Source organism: Gymnogyps californianus, chromosome 13, assembly GCF_018139145.2.
Source record: "Gymnogyps californianus isolate 813 chromosome 13, ASM1813914v2, whole genome shotgun sequence".
In the NCBI taxonomy this organism is placed as follows: domain Eukaryota; kingdom Metazoa; phylum Chordata; class Aves; order Accipitriformes; family Cathartidae; genus Gymnogyps; species Gymnogyps californianus.
Genome location: NC_059483.1, coordinates 21,122,113 through 21,141,634, shown reverse-complemented (window position 1 = coordinate 21,141,634; position 19,522 = coordinate 21,122,113). Strand labels below are relative to the sequence as shown.

The window sequence follows — 19,522 nt, the reverse complement described above, 5'->3', positions numbered from 1 at the left end:
ACATACTTTGATTTTATATTATAGCTTTTTCAAATTTGCCAATGCTATTATTTTAGGATTTGCCAAATACAGTTCTGCAGCAAAACATTATAACCATGTAAATTACTGCCTTATACATGGAAGTATAGATCACTCTCATTTTTTGAACAAGATCTGTAAAAACAGTAGGTGATTCATGCGGTAGTTCATTGCTACAGTGCTTTTTAATTAACATTTAATTTTCCAAACATAATGTCCTATAGAGTCACTATTTTCAGTTCCTGATATCTACTAAAACATTAAGTCTTTCTCAAAGTACGAGAATAATAATTTGAATGTAAAATGTTAAAACACAGTCTTTGTCTTCTCTTTCTTTAATGCAACTTTTTTGAATAGTTACATTGCCTCAACAGCTGGGGAGACAGACAAAATTTGGCACGGAGATAAACCTGCTAGCTTTATAGTTCCAGCAAAAAGCTGTTTCCATTTGACTGAACTGCATTTTAAAATCTTTATTTTGTACATACCCAGATTATTTTTAACAGCTTCAAACATAATGACCTAGTATTTTCTTGGTACTGTGTATATGTTGGGGACAGGAAACAGGATGAACCTTCTGGCTTTGTAAGGCATGTATAGAACTCCACATGATACCTAGAGATGTGGAGCAATGACTCATTTGAAGTACAAAATTCACAATAATTGTAGGCAGAGCTCCAAAGAAGAACCCTCACTGAGTCAATCAAGGGCTCTGCAAAAACGTTATTCAGAGAATGAAGTCAGAATATAAGCGTTTATATCTCATAAATCCACTGGAAAAAGAAATTATTGGTTTAACCTGAGGTAATGGTTGCTAAACAGAAAGGACAATTATATGCAAACTGGTCAAGATAACCACAGCCTGATCATTTTAAATGTATGCATTGGGCAACACAGAGAGAAGGAAGAAAGAGGTAAATGAATTAGATTAATTGAAAGATAAGGTGAATTAATACAGCTCAGCTGCATTGTGCCACACAAACTGCGCTGACATGGGACTAGCAGAAATAATAGTTGTGATCTCATTGGTGGGTGTTATGTACACACTGGACACAAAATTAAGAGCATCTATGCAGCCACAGATTGAGTGATCCTGATTCAGCTTATAATCAGAGACTTCTTCAAGCTTGGTTTTCTTGTATGACCTAGATCTCAGAGTGCTTTACATAACTGTAGAATCACAAGACAAAAGTTCATTATTAGCTGAAAATTCAGAACTCTCTGCTTATACATTGAGCTGCTGTACACTGAAACAGGGCCCAACCTAAGTTAGGTCCCTGTGAGGGGCAGCTTAGTTTTGGCAGCAGCCGCGCTAAGCTCACCAACAGGTGACACTGTATCTGTAATTCCTATGCTGCTTAGAGTATGATTTCTGTCACCTTAACAGGACTTCGTGCTGGGACCCATGACAGAGAATAGCAAATGACCATTTGCATTGGTCCTGTTTAGTCTGCATAGTAACTTCTTTAGTAGCCCACTGCTACTCCTTTATAATCCTTATGTAACATCGGAGTAGAATGTAGGGTCACATACACTTTGTACATGTAGTTAAACAGGACAAAATAGAAATAGTAGATATGGTAGATGCTCTCTGTAACAGCAGCATCTTGCTGAAGCAGGCATTGGGTAGATAAAATAATATTTGCTTAAAATTAACAGAATTAAGCTAAACAGTATTTCCCTGAAGTGGAATTGGCAAGGACACTGATTTTATTTATGTATTTGAGAAAAAAAGCAGCAGATTCTTAAAATGACCACTAATGGTCACAGGTTCTACCTAATATTTTTCTTAAGCCTCTCCATGGCACTCCGAAGGTGCTCTGGACCAAACAAATCAGCTCCTACTTGGCAACGCATTCTCTGGGTGCTCCTTGAAGGTCTAGTTTCACTCATAATAGTACTCACACAGTTGGACCCTTTCATTAATATAGACTTGCTGTGGTTTCACTAGGAGTCCTGCAGTGATATGACCACATACACATATTTACATGTACACCGATGCCATTGCAGAATCAAGACTGAATAAAATTAAGTCTATTTAGTTGCAAAGCACAAGCCAAGTGTTAAAAAAAATTAGTCAAAATGAAGATTTTATTATCTTTGTAATTCCTTTAAGCACAAACAGTAGAAACGCCAAAAAGAGTCAGTAAGCGTAAAAGAGGCTTCATATTCAAAGCATCCCAGTATGCTGGTTCTGAATTGCAGAACAGAGTTTTTGGGAGGTGACATTAAGAAGCATGAAAGAAATGTTACTGCCTACACAGAATCTTTCTCATTCTAGATTTGATGACATATCACCAAAAGGATAGCCTGTGTAATATTCATTAACCTGAATATTAATTGTGGACTAAAATTATATTCTGTGTGTCAAAGAAAGCCAAACCGACCACCTAGAAGCAAAGTAAAATTCAGTCCAACGTGGACCTTCTTTACATTCATTTTGAAGGTCACAGAAAGCTGTGTTGCCTTTTGGAAACCATAGATTTTAGCTTCATTTGTTTGTTAAGAACTTAAATGTTTCAGTCAAAATAGTAATTTAAGACCTGTGTACAGTTTTGCAGACTTAAATCTATGCATGTGCACCTAGCCTGTTGTATGCAAGATTTTTTGGTATTTTCATGCATTTTGTGCTAGAGCTATTTTCATAGCAACCAGAGGGTACAGTATGTTCTCAAGTGTAATTTTTAGTAAAGCTTATGAGCCAAAGAAACATAATGCCCTTTCACTGGCTAGAGTCTTTGAGTCAAAGCCTAACATAATAATGTTCATTCGTAAGGGAAGATCCTTCTTGAATTAGACAGAACTGAGAGCTACTTGAGATTATCAGCAGTCAGGCTGTTGAGTGTAAACAGAACTACAATGGAAATAACTGCTGCCTTTTTGCTACAATTTCAATTTTAGCTCCTTTCAGACCTCTTCCTTTGGATTTGCATTTTTACAGCCAAATTAAGGAATTGCATAAGAATCTAATTGGACAGAAATACAGGAATTCTAGGAGGTGTACTTTAAAACCTGTAAACAGGGACAATAGACTTGACAGGCTCAGTGATGGTCTTAGACCATTGGGGCAATGTAAATGCACTGGGCCTGATCCAAATCCTTCTAGGAGCCGATGGAATGATTCAAAGGATGAAGAAAGCTCCAAAATTAGAAAGGGGAATATGCTTGCACTGATTATGCACTACGCATGCACTTAGACTTGATTTAAAATAGTCTTTGCACTGATTCAGTAATGTTTAACCTCTTCAAGAATAAAATAGAAATTCCTTAGTTAACAAATAGAATATATTTCCCTTCATGCTTTCACGAAGCAATTGAAAAAATGCTGGACACTAACCAAAAAAATTTCACCTTAAATAAATGTTAGTAGGCAGTGACTGAATGTCTATAAAACAAGGTCTTAATAGGAAGCACTCGCCTCAGTTCCAATTACGGTATTCTTACCACATTGCTTTTAGCAGTTTTTTCTATATGGTTTTGTACCACTGATGAAAATCCAGGCGGACTGACCTTCCAGATGTTTAGTCCTTATTCACATACCTTCTGTTACCAGCAACAATCACTTTACAGCTAAACATTTTCTCAATACGCTTGAAAATATTTTCCAAGGGAAAAGGAAAAGTTATCCAACTTCTGCCTCAACATCAATAATTTTGTCCCATAGCACAGGCTCAGTTGTGACAACAAGGCACCATCAAGACCGGGGGGCAGTGTGGTAGGGATCTAGCACTTAGCAGTAAGCAATTTTTACTTCTCAGAAAACAAGTGAATTGAGGTTTCAGTGCTTCCTTTGTACAGAATAAAATAGTTATTTCATTTGTTAAGATCACTTCCGCTTGCTTCAAAAACAGCCATTTGTGAGAATTCCAGCCCTAGCGCTAGCCTTACGCTCACTTAGCTCAGAGGAGCTAAATGCTGACAGTTGTATCTACCCAGCTGTTGCACGGTGCTAGCAGAAGCTGGGAGCTTGCAGACTCCTCGTACGCAGCACAAAAAAGGCCTCTAAATGTCAGTCAAGGCTTAGGAGAAGTTTGACCTCGTGGTTTTGTAAAGCTACGTGGGTTTCTGCTTTCAAGTATCAATTCCATGATTACAATGTAAGTTTACCCTGGAGCAGAGCTAATGACTTATTCATTGTTTTACTCAGGTGTGCAATGAGGTGAAATTTACCTGCTGAAACAGGTATGTGCATCGGTATGATGCACAGCAGAGGGAAGCATCAGCTTTCCCACAGTGTGTCTCAATCAAAGGAGGCATTTTGTAACAGCACCTGTCTGCAGCATCTGAAACATACATTTTTTTAGAGAGCGACAACAGTAAAAACTGCATGTTTTGCTATTTTCTAATGAAGGACAAAAACCTCATACGATACAAAATACATCCTGTTTTCCTTCTAGGGAAAAGAAAATTTGATTTTATTGATCAAAAAGTAGTAATTTGAAGGGAAAAAGTGTGCTTTGCTTTCACATATGCTTTTTGTAAAAGACATGTTGCATGTACACCAGGATTGCAGTGAGGGATTAATGCAGAGGGAGGAAAAGAGATCAAAGTCCAACTGTATCTGTCATTTAAATGGTTTGTCATTTGTATCTGAAATTAAAAGGAATTGCCTGAAAGCCACAAAATAATTTTATCAGTCACAAAGCTCCCCTGCTGGGATTACTTCTGTGTGTCAGTACTGCTTGCCTGAAAATAATAATCTCATTCCATAATCATCAAGAAATATATATTTAATAGTGAAATATTCCGAGAGGAAAAGGCAAAGTCACACAACCTCTTCCTTCTCCCAATCCCTGACATTTTCTGTCCTATCATCACAGGCGCCGTCATGACAATAATATATAATCAAAACCAGGGAGCTGTATGGAGGCAGCACAAAAATTAGCAGCTCCGAAAAGCAATTTACTTCCAGAAGATGCGTTAGTACACTTCCTTATGTCAACAGCTCTTTAACACTTAGCAGCTTGATCCTAAATACACTCTTAATGCTCAGAAGAATTTCAGGAAGCATACTTTCTGTTGTACAAAGTAAGAATCAAATGTAAGCCACCATGACTTAAAAGAAAATGTAGCTTGGTGGGATTTGGCCCCATACTTGAAGCAACACCTGAAGTTAACCTTACCTGGGTAATGCATGCTCCAGTGAAAGCCACAATCACAGCCACAATGTTAACAGTGAGCTGGAACTGCAGGAACTTGGAGATACTATCATAGACATTACGTCCCCACATTACAGCCTTCACAATGCTACTGAAATTGTCATCTGTTAGGATGATATCTGAGGCTTCCTTTGCAACATCTGTTCCAGCAATACCCTGGAAAAATTAATTGTGAATAAAATTACCAACCAGAAAGTACAGAGACAGTCAGAACACAAATTTTCATACTCATTCAAAGTCCACAGTTATACAGAGACTTCCCAGCATATACTAACAGTGACTGCTGAGCATATTCTGCATTTTATATTTGCTAGGAAGTTAGCTAATTTGGCCTATTTTTGAAAGTGAATAAGGATGCAGAAAAGGGAACTGATACAGAGCAGTGGAATTCATGTGATGATAGTTTTGAGTGTTTTAAATTATCAGCTTAATGACTACTGATCTTCTGAGTTATTTTTATCATTGATGATATTTTATTAATATACATGAACAGAATTGCTAACAAAAATTAAATTACGTATCTTAATATATACTCTAGTATATTAATGTCTTCAGAGTCAGAGTACGTTGGGAAGACATCTTTACAATTAGTGATGGATTTTACCAAAGCAAAACAGTACTCCACTGTTGTGAAGAACACACAGTTCATTTTTCTGTATTGGCACAGGATTCTGCATATAGCCAATAATTACCTTACACAAAATATTGAAAAAGTATCAAAGCAATACCAGTGAATCTAACATAGTAAATTAAAGGATTCTGAAGCAAAATAACTCACCCCCTCCAATATATTGCTTCACTGACAAGTAATAACTAAGCAACTTTCTCAACACTTAATGAATGAAAAACCTCTTACAGCAAATCTATAATGACACAAACATCAATAAATACGCTCAAGATTATACCATTGCAAAGCCAACATCAGCTTTTTTAAGTGCTGGTCCATCGTTGGTGCCATCACCAGTCACAGCTACAACCTGCCTCTGTTCCACCTGTGTGCTGTCAATAATACCTGCAAAAAATGTGTATGTGTGTGTATACATACATATACATAAAAAAATTAGCAATATAAAACTTCCCTCTAAAAAGTAGCACGGTCTGTGTAATATAGACTGCATAACGCCACCCAAGTCTTACAGAGATTAATAGAGTTGATTTTTAAGGAAAATAATGATGAAAGCAGTATCATCACTACTACCTGCTACTAGACATCACTACTAGAATTTACATGGAAAGTTCTGATCCTGCATCATCAAAACATTAACAGAACTTGCATAGACTTCAAAGGGAATGAGATCAGCTCATTAGGTTCTTTTGGAAGATTTCTACTATTTAAAATTATGTGTCACAGTAAACCCATTTCAGCCCAGCTCTCTGATTAAACATCAGTGGAAAGGATTTGCCAAAGACTTAAGTTCATGCTTAAAGCTCTCCTAAACTGGGACTGAACTGTAGTATCTGCCTTATTGGGATGCCTTCTGGCAATCAGTTTAACCTAAAGATAACAAATGCCATTGATGAATTTTATTTAGCTGGAGCCAAATTAGCATTTTAACAGACATCTTCAATTAAATTCTGGAGCCAAACATTTTAATAAATAGACATAATAAAATAATTTCTACTTTCATTTTGAGATCATTTGAGGAAAGAAAGCACTTTTCACTTGGTGAATCAAGTTTCACACAACTAGCCTGCAGGGAAGTATCTTCCACTTATGCAGATGGGGAAAGTAAGAAAAAGAACAAAGAATTTTTCTAAGGTTACAGAAGCCACCCTGTTTTTTAATAGGACGGGGATCATTCACCACTCATGTTTTTATTTCCATGTCAGAGTCCATTTGAATAGGAGTCCAGAATACAGGATTGTTGTGTAGGATACAAGAACATTTCTCCATATTAATAACTTAGGGGGAAAAAATGACAGAAATCCTTTCGCTAACACATTTTGCACAAAGTCATAACCTCTAAAGACAATTATCAAAACCTACCCAGTGTGAAAAGCTTTCGTTTTACTCTGGAAAAAAATAACTCACATATCAGATAACTAACCAGAAATAGGAAATTGCAGATTACAGAGCAATAGCTGCCTCTCGGCAAGGTTCAGGCTTATCAGGCACCCAGAAGATTGCAATGCAGTATGGAAGCAGTTAGTGTCCTGTATTTTTCAGTCTTATGAAAATCAGAAAAAAACCTATTCACTTTCCATTGGCAGCATGAACTCAGATAAATGGCACATTATTCTGATAAGATCTTATAATTAGAGCTTTCAATTTGTTGGGGTGATTTGCCTTTGGTATTACTAACTAAACAGGAAAATCAGCTGCCATTACTGTTAAAAGCATTTATCTTGGTCTTTCCTTCTTGTTATTATCACATCCTTTGATGTTAAATTAATAGTTTAAGCTTCTGAAAAAATTCATTAAAATCTCTGACACATCATGGTATTAACTGCTCCGAACAGGTAGATAGCATCCTCTCACAACTGGATTCCAAATGGGAGCACAACCCAAATCAAGTTGAAGAGCCTCTAACAAATGACCTCCTAATAGATATAAATAGTGCCCTAACGTCAATGACTATACTACCAACTGCCCTGCATCAGCCAATTGCTGGATGCAGCTAAGTAATTTACATGGTTTAGTAGTCGTTCACAAGGTTTAGGAGTCATTTTTATCCTTAAAAGCAAACTATGCAGCCAGGGTAAGCCCAACACCCTCCAGAGCACAGAACTGCATAACCAGCAGTCATGGAAAAAGAGAGATAAAATGGTCTCAGTTATCATCAGCATCTCAGCCACACGCCTTCATCGCAGCGACCACTGCTAGTGCCATCAGAAATATGCCAACGCATAGCACAGTATGTGGATGGACTTCAGTGCTGTTCATAGGAAGAGAGAAGATATTTGCGGAACTTTCATTTGTACATCAGACAAATTTCTAAAATGGAGCAGTAGTGATTATTTGGGATTCAGAGGATTTATCATAGCTATACTTATGCTCCCTGACTTCTGCATGCTCTTTTTAATCTGCTCCTCCTCCCCCCTTCCTCACGTTTCTGAATGCTTGTCTTCTTCCCAGCACTTGCCTCCCTCCTAACCACATTTACTTTTACTTTTTTTTTTTTCCTTTGGTATCATTCTGTTAATAGTAGTGATAAGGTTTCACCTCAAGAATTTTCTTCGGTATCGAATAATATGTCTGTATAGATTTTACAAACAGCGTAAGGACACCAAACAGAGGAGGGATGCCTAGGGAGGGTTCTCCCTCTGCACTCTTGAGCTGTGCAGAACAACTGCTTCAGTGATGAATGAAAATAAGGGCATGACCTGACTGCCAATAAAGAGAATGCTCATTTCTTTAACATTCACTGGCCTTTCCACTCATTCAAAACAGCTAAGAAGAAGCTTCAGTATTAATTAGTCATGTTTAACAGCCAGGAAATTTCTTCAAAATAAACTGCTTTACTCCAGTTGAATGCTTACATACAGTATTTTAATAGGAACAGGTCTGCAAGGTGTAGCAGGGGAATTCCTAAAACTCAGCCAAGCTTCCTCCCAAAATAGCCTTTGCTGTTTCATTGGTCTGTTCCCTCATCTTAAGCTGTTTGGCCACGACCTTCCTCTGTCAAAAAGAATTTTATTCAACAGCCACAGGAATATACCTAGAGCATAACATGACAGTGTGTTCCACACACAGATTCCACTAATGCTGCAGGAATTTGGGGAGGAGTCGTATAGCTTGGATAAGGCGTAAGTTTTTCCGAGCAAGCAGCTTGTTTCTGATGAGGGAAAAGATCATATTTAAAACAACTATGTATAGCTATCAAGAGGGGCACTATATGCACAAGCTTGCTATAGAAGGTACCAGCACTGCATACACAGCTAAAAGCAAAATATATCCTGTACCTCCCACCTTCCTCCCATCTAACATTAAGCAAGCATTAAATCAAATCCACTCAGGATAATAATATAAAGAATATTAACCAACAACGTGTCTTCCATTTCTTTTACAAGGAGCTATGTGCCCATGGCTCACACAAAAACCATCAAGTATAGCCTCAGGTTCTCCCTTTATTGCAGAACAAATGCCGCTTTATTTAAACAATTCTTACTTGCATTGTCACCCTTAGAGCTGCATCAGTAAGAAACCGTTGGTTCTGGGAGGAAAAAAAGTCCTGGTTTAGATATTTCTTTCTGTCTCAACTGATAAAACAGGCAGACAGGAAGAACTTAGCTACAGTAGAGCATTTCAAAGATGCACACCAATTCAGGCGTTACTGACGCAGTAAAGCTGATCATCCCATATGCTTACACATATTAATATTTCTTTGACAAGCTAAACATAGACAGATGCAGTAATACATTCTCATAGGCATGTTCCGCTCAGATTAGTTTTAGTACTTCCAAACTTTCTGAAGCTCCCTATTAATTTAACAAGAATTTAGAAAGTCTGTCTGAAAGAGAAAATTTAAATTCACTTTAGTTACATGCTTAAGTACGTGCAGGAATAGAGCTTTAAAGGTTAATGTAAAAGTGTTATATATAACAGCATTGGTAATTGTTAAGTGAATAGTGCTCCACAAAGTTCACGATTTTAGAATGGCAGAGAAGAACATGGCTAAAACGCATGGATTTCTGTACTAAGCATGCACCACTGATGTGCTTTATATTGTAAGACTGAAACACTAAAGGGGAACCTTGAAGGCATCAGTGCCTCCCACAAAGTTACACTTGACACAGACTGCAGAGACTTAAATGGTATTTACAGCGTATAAAACTCTAGATTCAAATGCAGTATACCCTCTGCTTCCTTTAAACTATTTTTATATTCTTTGCTTCAGGGAAGAGTTGGTTGAAACTGACTTTTTACACTGTAGAACAGGTCAACTTTCTGAGTATTTCTTCATATGAATTTGAATAAAAATAAATATTAAAATTTTCTCTCAAATGGAAATCAAAACCACTTGGAATTTGTAACATGCTGATACTTAATTTCAGCATTTCAATTAATACACTTTTCTATATTTTTATTATTCTACCTAGTCTCATGGCATGTCCACATTAATAAGGTCATGAATATAATACCATTCCATGCAATAATATTTGAAATATTTTAGTAATTAAGAGTAATTATTAAAAATAATTTCTTCTTTAAAGCTCCCTTTCTGCTTGTTAATAAATCAGCCTCACATGAGAACAGAATAGTTGTTTTTAATATCACAGAAAAGTAATTCCAGCCTAATTTAAACATATTGGAAAGCACAGCTTCTTTAACTGGTAAATTGACTATTTATTTGATTTTCTCTATACTTTCTGATAAGATGATGATATTTCCCATCAGTACTAAACAGTTGCTTCCCATAGCGTTTTAAAAAACAACATGACAATATTGAAGTATTTCAGCAATAATATTATAAGGGCACATCAGTATAAATGATATGCGTTTTTACCTGTTATATTTTGAAATAGGGTAAAAAATATGAAATAATACCAATGGATGTCATAAAATCCATAAGAAATTGTATTTCAGTTGGATTGAGATATCTAACACTTTTGTTTCACTAAAACAGTTCGTGATGATAAACCATTTTGACATTTTTTTTTTTTTCAATCTACCTCTACTTCAAAGCCATAAATATTTGAAAGAAACTGTCTGCCCAGCCTGAAATGCTGAACCATGCCTTTCTCTAGTCCCTTAGCGGTAGTAAAAACAAAAATGCAAAATAAAAATGATCCTTTTGCTGGGTGGGATTGTGCTATGTTAAGGAGAAAAAATATTCCCTCCAGCAGCTGTATGTCATTAAAAATTAAATATAAAAAAAGTTTATTTTGTGATGTGTGTTTTTTACCCTAGAGCAGATAGAATACATCAAAGAAGAGAAAATCCTCTTGATCCCTCAAGTGTCTGAGAAAAACATAACATTTTAACAAGAGGCCCAAAACTAGTGAACATTTAAATAGTTTCTTGTAACTTTTAATGGCCCTTGGAGTATTACCAGCCAAAAAACTCCATCATGATTTTCTACAGACTTGTTCTTGAATTTCGTTAGATACTTAATTGCTCTATCATTTGACCTTTTCACATCTTTAAAACATGAATTGTATTAGTTGCATAAGGCATTCAGTAGTAGTAAATAACTTTTGGATTGTCAAAATGCATATGCTATAAAACATCAATAATTTGTTGCTTGTTTTTCTTCAGCTCTTTATTGATTTCATTTTCCCTGGCAAAGGTCTCATTTTCCTCTTCAGGAAAAATCTTGAATGATTCAAATGAGTACTCCCAAGGGACTTATATAATCCACTTAATGAAACACACATTGTTGTGTGTTTCTGAAACAAATAAACTATTAGGCTGTACAAGTCATGTCCTCTAAGAGCGACAGGACAGTATTTTATATGCACTAGGGAAGTGAGGAGACTTCATCTAACTTTGTGCTGTTTTAATACCAACCTATGGAGCTAGTAATTATGTTCTACAAACCAATGGTCTCCAAACCTTTTAAATCATGAACACCTATTGGTGAAATCTTTTTGAGCATACACCCCCAAAATATGTATATTATTTATAAATTATACATATGTACTACTGTACTAATATATTATGTACATTATAAAACATACATTAGAAAAGGATAAGATAGAGATGAAATAAACTGTATTTTAAAAATATCCCTCTACTTAATAATGGTAAAAAATATTTTCTTCCTGCACCCCAGTGGATTGTCCCTGACATGTGTGCACCCCACTTCGGAGACCACTGGTCTAAACAGTGGCTGGAGAGGGTGAGTAACAGCAGTATGTCTCCAGCTGCCCCATCTCGTGCACCATGCCAGGGCTTACAAGACATTTGAGTTCTCCTGAATGATTCATGCTTCCAGAGCTCTTCACAAACACTGGTCCCAATCCCAAAGGACCCAACTGATCCAATCTTCAAATTCACAATGGAACTTTGGCTGTGAAGTCCTTTAGGCATTTTAAAAAAATTACATACTGCTCAAAAGCCTTTGTAATCAGTCATGTATGGAGTCACGTCAATAAAACCTTGCCATACCAAAAGGATTTCCTACCTAAACGTGAATTATTATTTAATTAGTCGACCAGCTGAAAACATGTAACTCATCAGCTGGATCTTATCCTGAACTTTAGCTCCTCCAAGAATTGCTAAGAAGAGTCTCTCCAGACTTTCTAGAGCCTTAGCAAAATAATCCAGTTCTTCCTTCATCAGGAAGCCAGCAAACACAGCCATCTGCCGATGGGGCTTCGGCCTGCGCCAGCCCCCCCATCTTATCATGGCCGGAAATGATGTTATTCCTGATCAGAAATTTTCTGATTTCATCAGCTGTCTTTTAAGTGTGAGCTTCAAAGTCAACAGCATAAGATTTCAAGTCATCAAGAAGTATGAGTTACAGATATGAAAAAGGCTTTATAAAGAAAACTGCAAACAAATCCCTCTTTTATAGAGCATTCCATCTGCAGGCAGTATGGTAAGAGAATATAATTTGTATGGTGCAGTTTTTATAGGACAAAAACACACTCTAAAAATACAGCCAGAAATCTAAAGGAAGCCAATGCAAATCATACAATTAGTGAGCCTACAGGAAAACAGAACTGGCTTAAAATACGTATCTCCATTCACATAATGCTAAAGAGGGCAGCTCCTAGTTACATGATCTCCAATAACTGCTATCGTAACATGAAAAGTTTTTTATCTTGGAATACTCTTTAAAAATAATCTTGGGAGAACAGATGCACTTGAGTGACTTGATTTACTCTAAATGAGCTTATTCTTGTTTTCTTCATAAAGAGGTATAGGCAAAGACTACAAAATCTATGCCCCCTCTTGTTTGTATGAAGAACAACCTGTTTCTCAACAATATTTTCTTTCTGACCAGCAAATACACATTTTCCCTTCCCAGCTAGAGCCTCGTTCTAGTTCAATTAAAAGTCACAAGGTAAATATGAGACTGCCTACATCTACTTGCCAGACATCTTATTGGTATTTCTGTTATTCTGGCCAACCAGTTTCCTATTATTTTCCATTTGAAGGCTCAGGTAGAACGCAAACACAAGAGACTTGGTTACTGAGAAAACTTCCTTGCATTATGTACAGATGTGCAATTAAAGGTAACAACTCAGATATATTTGTAACAGTAAAATTTTTACAGCACAGATCATGTGCCGAACATAATTCAGTAACTTTGGCATTAATTACACACAAGCACGAAGGTAGTCTGTACGCACCTTTTACCAAAGTGTGTTTGTCCGTGGGAGATGAGCGAGCAAGCACTCGAAGCTTTGGCCAGATTTTGTCAATCCGCTCTTGCTCAATCTGGAGGGGGGGAACACAAAAAAAGCCAAAACAGTAAAACTGTTAGCCTGTGATTAGCAAAATGCAAAATATATTTGTGCCATGTGTCAGATGATTCACTTCACTCCTCAGATCTGCAACTTTTCTCCAAAAGCACAGAAAAACTACAACAGCCATCAATGCTGCAAATGAAGACAAGGTCAAAAAAGGCAAGATTTCTAGTACCAAAGCTCAGCTGATGGCTAACATAGGTAATTTTGCCACACTATCTAATCAGCCTTTCTTATCTTCTTTACGGATAATTCCACTCAGACTCATGACTCTAGATATAGGATAGTGGAGTTTCTCAAAGCTGATCAAACAAGTTTACAAGTAAAAGTGTGTTGTTCTACTCTACACTTGAATCCAAGTTCTTCACTTCATTTTGCCACCAATAACGGCAGAATATTCTCTGTATACCAATAGCAACAAGGACAAATCCATTGCATATACTAACGTTCCCAGGATTCCATCAATCAATGCAAGGAGTAAACGACTGTGTCCATTCAGTAATGATGGACTCAAAGACACAGCGTAGAGTTTACGTTTTTAAAGCTGACTTCAATAGCCTGTGTTAGCTCCATCTTTTATGAGGAGTTAAAAATCTTCCAAAGAATAGATTAAGTTACGCAAATCATTAGAGTGAGTGGATATAGCAGTACATTAGATAAAGTGGTATAAAATAAAGAGAGGAGCTGGTTCTCAGTACAGATTGCATTTTTAAGAGACAGACCTGCAAACTGCTGTTGAGTTCCTTCTCCTCTTTGCTAACAAAGCTGCTTTGAATGTGCCTGGCTTTGATTTCTTGTAGACTAGTGCTATGGTTCTAAAAACTGCTGAATTAGGCTAGCACTAAACTGATAGTGGCTCTGCATCATGAAAAGACTGCACTTTCAATGGTATTTTGAATTGCAAAAGGCCAGCAGTAGAAAGAAGCAGCAATCTCTCCAAGTAGTCTTTACTGATATGAGGTACACATCAGTGCAGGAGAAACAACATTTCAGTGTCCTCGCTATTTTTTAAAAACATGTTCATAACATGTATGGATTTAGTATACGCATTACCTCTCCCTTCTCATTTCGGATCCTTCTGTTAAACTCTTTCCCTTCGAGGCAGAGAAAGTCTTCTCCCGGATGAATGATTCCACATTTTATGGCAATGGCACGTGCTGTGTTGATGTTGTCTCCAGTGACCATGCGGACTGTAATTCCAGCTCGCTGGCACTTTCTTATGGCTTCTGGGACCTACAAAAGCAATATCACAGGAAAGAAAAATCCTAGATGAGAGATAAAATTTAAGTCAGGTGTTTCCAATCAGAATATTTTGAGGTTAAGAAATTCATGAAGCAAAAAAGAGCAATCATACATGTTATGGCATACTATAGCTACCTGACTATTATGGAACTGAGGTTACACCACAGGCAAGACAAATCTTGTCTCAAGCAGCACACAAACTGTTTTTTAGATCAGCTGCCTAAAGCTTCTCCTGACTTTAATAGAAAGGAGTGCTCTGCAGCTTTTTTGACCTTTAGCATCAAGGTACAGCATGCTGAACCTAACACACTCAACATCCATGTAAACATGAACTCAGAATACATGTATGTTATACAGAAAAGGATCTAACTTCTGATCCAAACTTTCCGTTCAATAAGCTTATCTAAAAAGGTATTGTAATTTAGCACTGTAACACTAATTCATGCATATCAACAGGTGGAATTCCTAAATATACAAGTTTAAAATTTCATGCATAATTTACATATTTCAAAACTGTAAAAATGAAGCATGATTTTAGTTACACTCCTTTCTGCATGAGACTAACTCTTCCTGTTGCACAGTATACATACCAGTGAGAGAATTCAGTGTGTAACAGGGTCTGTGAGATTAATGTAGAAGCTATATACTGACTTGGCATTATATACAGCTTATTCACAAAAAAAAATCTTTTTGTAATTAAAATGTGCAAGAGCTAGGAAATTGACTCCTAATAATTAAATAAAGCTCTTTTAATACCTACTTCGGTGTATGAAGTCAGTGCCTATAGAAAGGCTACATATCTATAGCTCAATTTCAGATGGGGAAAAAATTCTATTCCCTTAAACTATATCATAATTAATGATAATTTATTAATTATTAATAAATATCACTCTAACCAATGAATGCAATCTCATCACACTTTTGCATTATTATGAAAGCCTGGAGAAGAGAAGGCTCCAGGGAGACCTTGGAGCAGCCTTCCAGCACCCAAAGGGGGCCAACAAGAAAGCCGGAGAGGGACTTTTTACAAGGGCCTGTAGTGATAGGACAAGGGGTAATGGATTTAAACTGAAAGAGGGTAGATTTAGATGAGATGTAAGGAAGAAATTCTTCACTGTGAGGGTGGTGAGGCACTGGAACAGGTTGCCCAGAGCAGTTGTGGATGCCCCCTCCCTGGAAGTGTTCAAGCCCAGGCTGGATGGGGCTTGGAGCAACCTGGTCTGGTGGAAGGTATCCCTGCCCATGGCAGGGGGCTTGGAACTAGATGATCTTTAAGGTCCCTTCCAACCCAAACCATTCTATGATTCTATGATTTCTTCAAGAAAAAAAAAAACAATATTATTTGACATGGAAGAATAAGAAGTGAGTTTAACACTTCAAGAACAGCCTAGATAGATACCTTCAGCACACTACCACTTCTCTAAAGTTCATTTTTACCTAAAAGAGCCTAAGGGCATCCCAGGACTCCTCATGAAGACAGAAACCTGTGTCGTGGTTTAACCCCAGCCAGCAACTAAGCACCACGCAGCCGCTTCCCCCTTCCCCCTCCCAGTGGGGTGAGGAGGAGGAAAGAGGGAAAAAAAAAAAGTAAAACTTGTGGGTTGAGATAAGAACAGTTTAATAACTAAAGTAAAATATAATACTAACAATAGTAATAATGAAATACAATAATAATAATAGTAATGAAAAGGAATATAACAAAAAGGAGGGGGAGGAAGGGAAAAAAACCAAACAAACAACAACAAAAGAAAAAAAAAACCCACCAGTGATGCACAATGCAATTGCTCACCACCCGCTGACCGATGCCCAGTTAGTTCCGAGCCACGATCCGCGCCGCCCGGCCAACTCCCCCCTGTTTATCTACTGGGCATGACGTTCCATGGTATGGAATACCCCTTTGGCTAGTTCGGGTCAGCTGTCCTGGCCGTGCTCCCTCCCAGCTCCTTGCACACCTGCTTGCTGGCAGAGCACGGGAAACTGGAAAGTCCTTGGCTGAAGATAAGCGCTACTTAGCAACAACTAAAACATTGGAGTGTTACCAACATCATTCTCACACTAAATCCAAAACACAGCACTGTACCAGCTACTAAGAAGAGAGTTAACTCTGTCCCAGCCAAAACCAGGACAACCTGTCACAGAGGTACAAGAAAATGAACTGCCTTACTACAGAAGATAGCAAAGGACAGATATAAAGCAATTATAGGTTGCACTGATTCTTATGTGTGGGGCAGCGGAGAGGTACTTGAAGTAGGCAAGTGACAGTCTGAGAGGAAAAAGATTCCCGACAGATGAGCACGACTTAGATAAGCATCTGAATGTTAGGCAGTGATCCTAAGTAAATCTCCAGGCAATTTGAAGGTCATCCCACAAGTTAAAATAGCTCCAAAGACCTGGCCCTAGGTGCTTGCTCTGCAATGTTGCCTAACACTCTCAATCTATGGAATGCATAAAGAAGCCATATTTGAATAAATTCCCCAAATAAATACATATACTTGACCACTGACTGCAAGTTGCTACTATATTATCAGCTGAGCTTCTTCAGATGACATACTTATGTAAAGTAATGGGACTGTCTGACTGTGAAGAAGGATGTCAGCAATCGTGTATACAGAGCTGTTGATTTCCTACAGAAACTAATAAGCAAAGGATACGATTATGAAAAGAATTTTAATTTTAAAATAATTATCAAAAATTAAAAAAAAAACCCAACCAAAACCAACACAAAAAAAATACTATTTAAGAAAGGGTACCAAAATGGGTATTACTGGCTACAATAGCATAGCCTCGCTATATTCTACTGCCAGTTCAGTGCAGCTTGCTATTCAGCACCTCTACCATAGATAGAAGTGTATTGTAGAACTCAATGCCAATTAGAGTGGATTAATCTCATCCATTAGTACAGAAAATATTAAGAAAAGGAGCCACCATCTACAACATTACACTGTTAATTTTGTGCATTTCTAGACATTTTAATCTCCTCTCCAGCTGCAAGTATGTGACGCTGCTGAAAGCAGGACATTACCTTTTACATGACAACCACTGCTCTGATCCAGTGTGGCAAATGCTGGGCTTCTAATGATTTCATGGGGCCAGAAAGGCTATATATCTTGGACTGCATGTGAGACTGAAATTATACACCCTTAAACCGTATTGTAGATAATGATTATTCTAATCAGTTAATACAATTTCACACCATGTTTCTGCACCTTTATTAAAGGCAGTTGTGAAGCTTCTGTTTTCCAAAATGCCTCAACTAAACTAACACCTAATTGAGGATCAGACTAGTAATTTTCCCATGACTACAAAGAAAATCACTCCACCCTCAGACTGCATCCACAGAATGTGCTGTTTGCAGAATGACTCTCTGTCAATACAGATTACAGAACCAGGAGAAAAATTAAGGGACAGAGGTTTACCTTCCCATTTCCTCATCTCTACGAACTGAGAATATTCTTCCCACAAGTTGTATCTTGGAAGTGTTATTTGGACCTGAAGCCTTTTAACATTATGAAATGGACTTCTATGGGGGACATACAATCAGATTATATCTATTACTTAAGCAAATGACTCCTGATTTACCCAGTTTCCACATTAATAATCCTGACTATATCCCATTTGCCAATCTGGAATGCCCTTAGTATCCACTTTAACTGTGGTGACCCTCATGCATAGGATATGACAGATTTAGATGACTACCTGTAAAGCCAGCACAGTGTATGAACCATGAAGGAGAAAAATAAATTACAGTGCAAACAGAAAAAAAGGTCTAGTCACATAAAGTGCCAGTCCTATTAAACAAGGTCATAGGAGGACAACCTAGTTTCAAATACATCTCAAACTCACATGTAACTAGAGAAATAATTCTGTTTTCCTCTTCTCTCATTTTTTGGACAGCTGGTGGGTGGTATCTGATTTAATACTGTGTACAGTAATTACAGTTAAAATATTGCTCATATTTTTTTATTGCTGTAAGGAAGAAAGAGTGTTGGCAGACTGAGTGGGCAGTGGAAACAGATATTTTCCATCAGTTTTGCAGAGCTTAAGTACACATTTTAAAATTTTCTGGTTTATTTTCTCTCTGCAAAGAAAACCTTCTAATGCATGCATGCATGCATAAATTATCCAATGCAGGAATATCTATCAGAATCAGGTGACAAATAAATAGATGACATTTGGAAGTGATTTATGTTCATCTCCCAGAAATAACAGATTGTAGGCGTCCATTGGCAAATCAGTATAAGCCAGTACAGACGCATTAAAATCAACCCAGAAAGACTGTCAAAATCAATAGAGAAATCTCTACAGGAACAAGACATCATTCTATTTGTTCTTTTCTTGTATATTTATCAAAGAAACCCGCCCCCCCCCCCCCCCCCCCCCCCCCCCCCCCCCCCCCCCCCCCCCCCCCCAAGTTAAATATCAAGCAGGTAGTTCAGTGCTTGATAAAAACAGCTGCCGATAATGAATAAACTAGTGTCTGAATTAACCTAGGAATTATGCAAAAGTCATGGGTGTCCAGTGGTTACACTCCAGATAAAGCTGGTCAGTTGCTGGGTATCATTGTTGAATAATTCATCCAAATAGTTTCTTTTAATGTACAGAAGGAAATGCAACTGCAAGAAAGCTCCCAGCAATATCATCAGAACAGATGCAGCACTCTATTTCTGAAACCATGCTAGCATGACACCACTGACACTGCAGGTAGTCACATCTTTAAACACTCCAAGGATGCATATGAGCAATAT

At 37.5% G+C, this 19,522-nt stretch overlaps 1 protein-coding gene across 1 annotated transcript in view; it reads right to left on the bottom strand.

Moving 5' to 3' along the window:
- ATP2B2 (ATPase plasma membrane Ca2+ transporting 2) overlaps positions 1–19,522 on the bottom strand; it is a 413,794-nt gene that overhangs the window by 32,639 nt on the left and 361,633 nt on the right. The window contains exons 16-19 of the mRNA XM_050904420.1: positions 14,589–14,768; positions 13,419–13,506; positions 6,083–6,189; positions 5,142–5,333 (exon numbers count right to left, since the gene is read on the bottom strand). Of these exons, the coding sequence (XP_050760377.1) occupies positions 5,142–5,333; positions 6,083–6,189; positions 13,419–13,506; positions 14,589–14,768 (567 nt within the window). The remainder of the gene's footprint in view (positions 1–5,141; positions 5,334–6,082; positions 6,190–13,418; positions 13,507–14,588; positions 14,769–19,522) is intronic.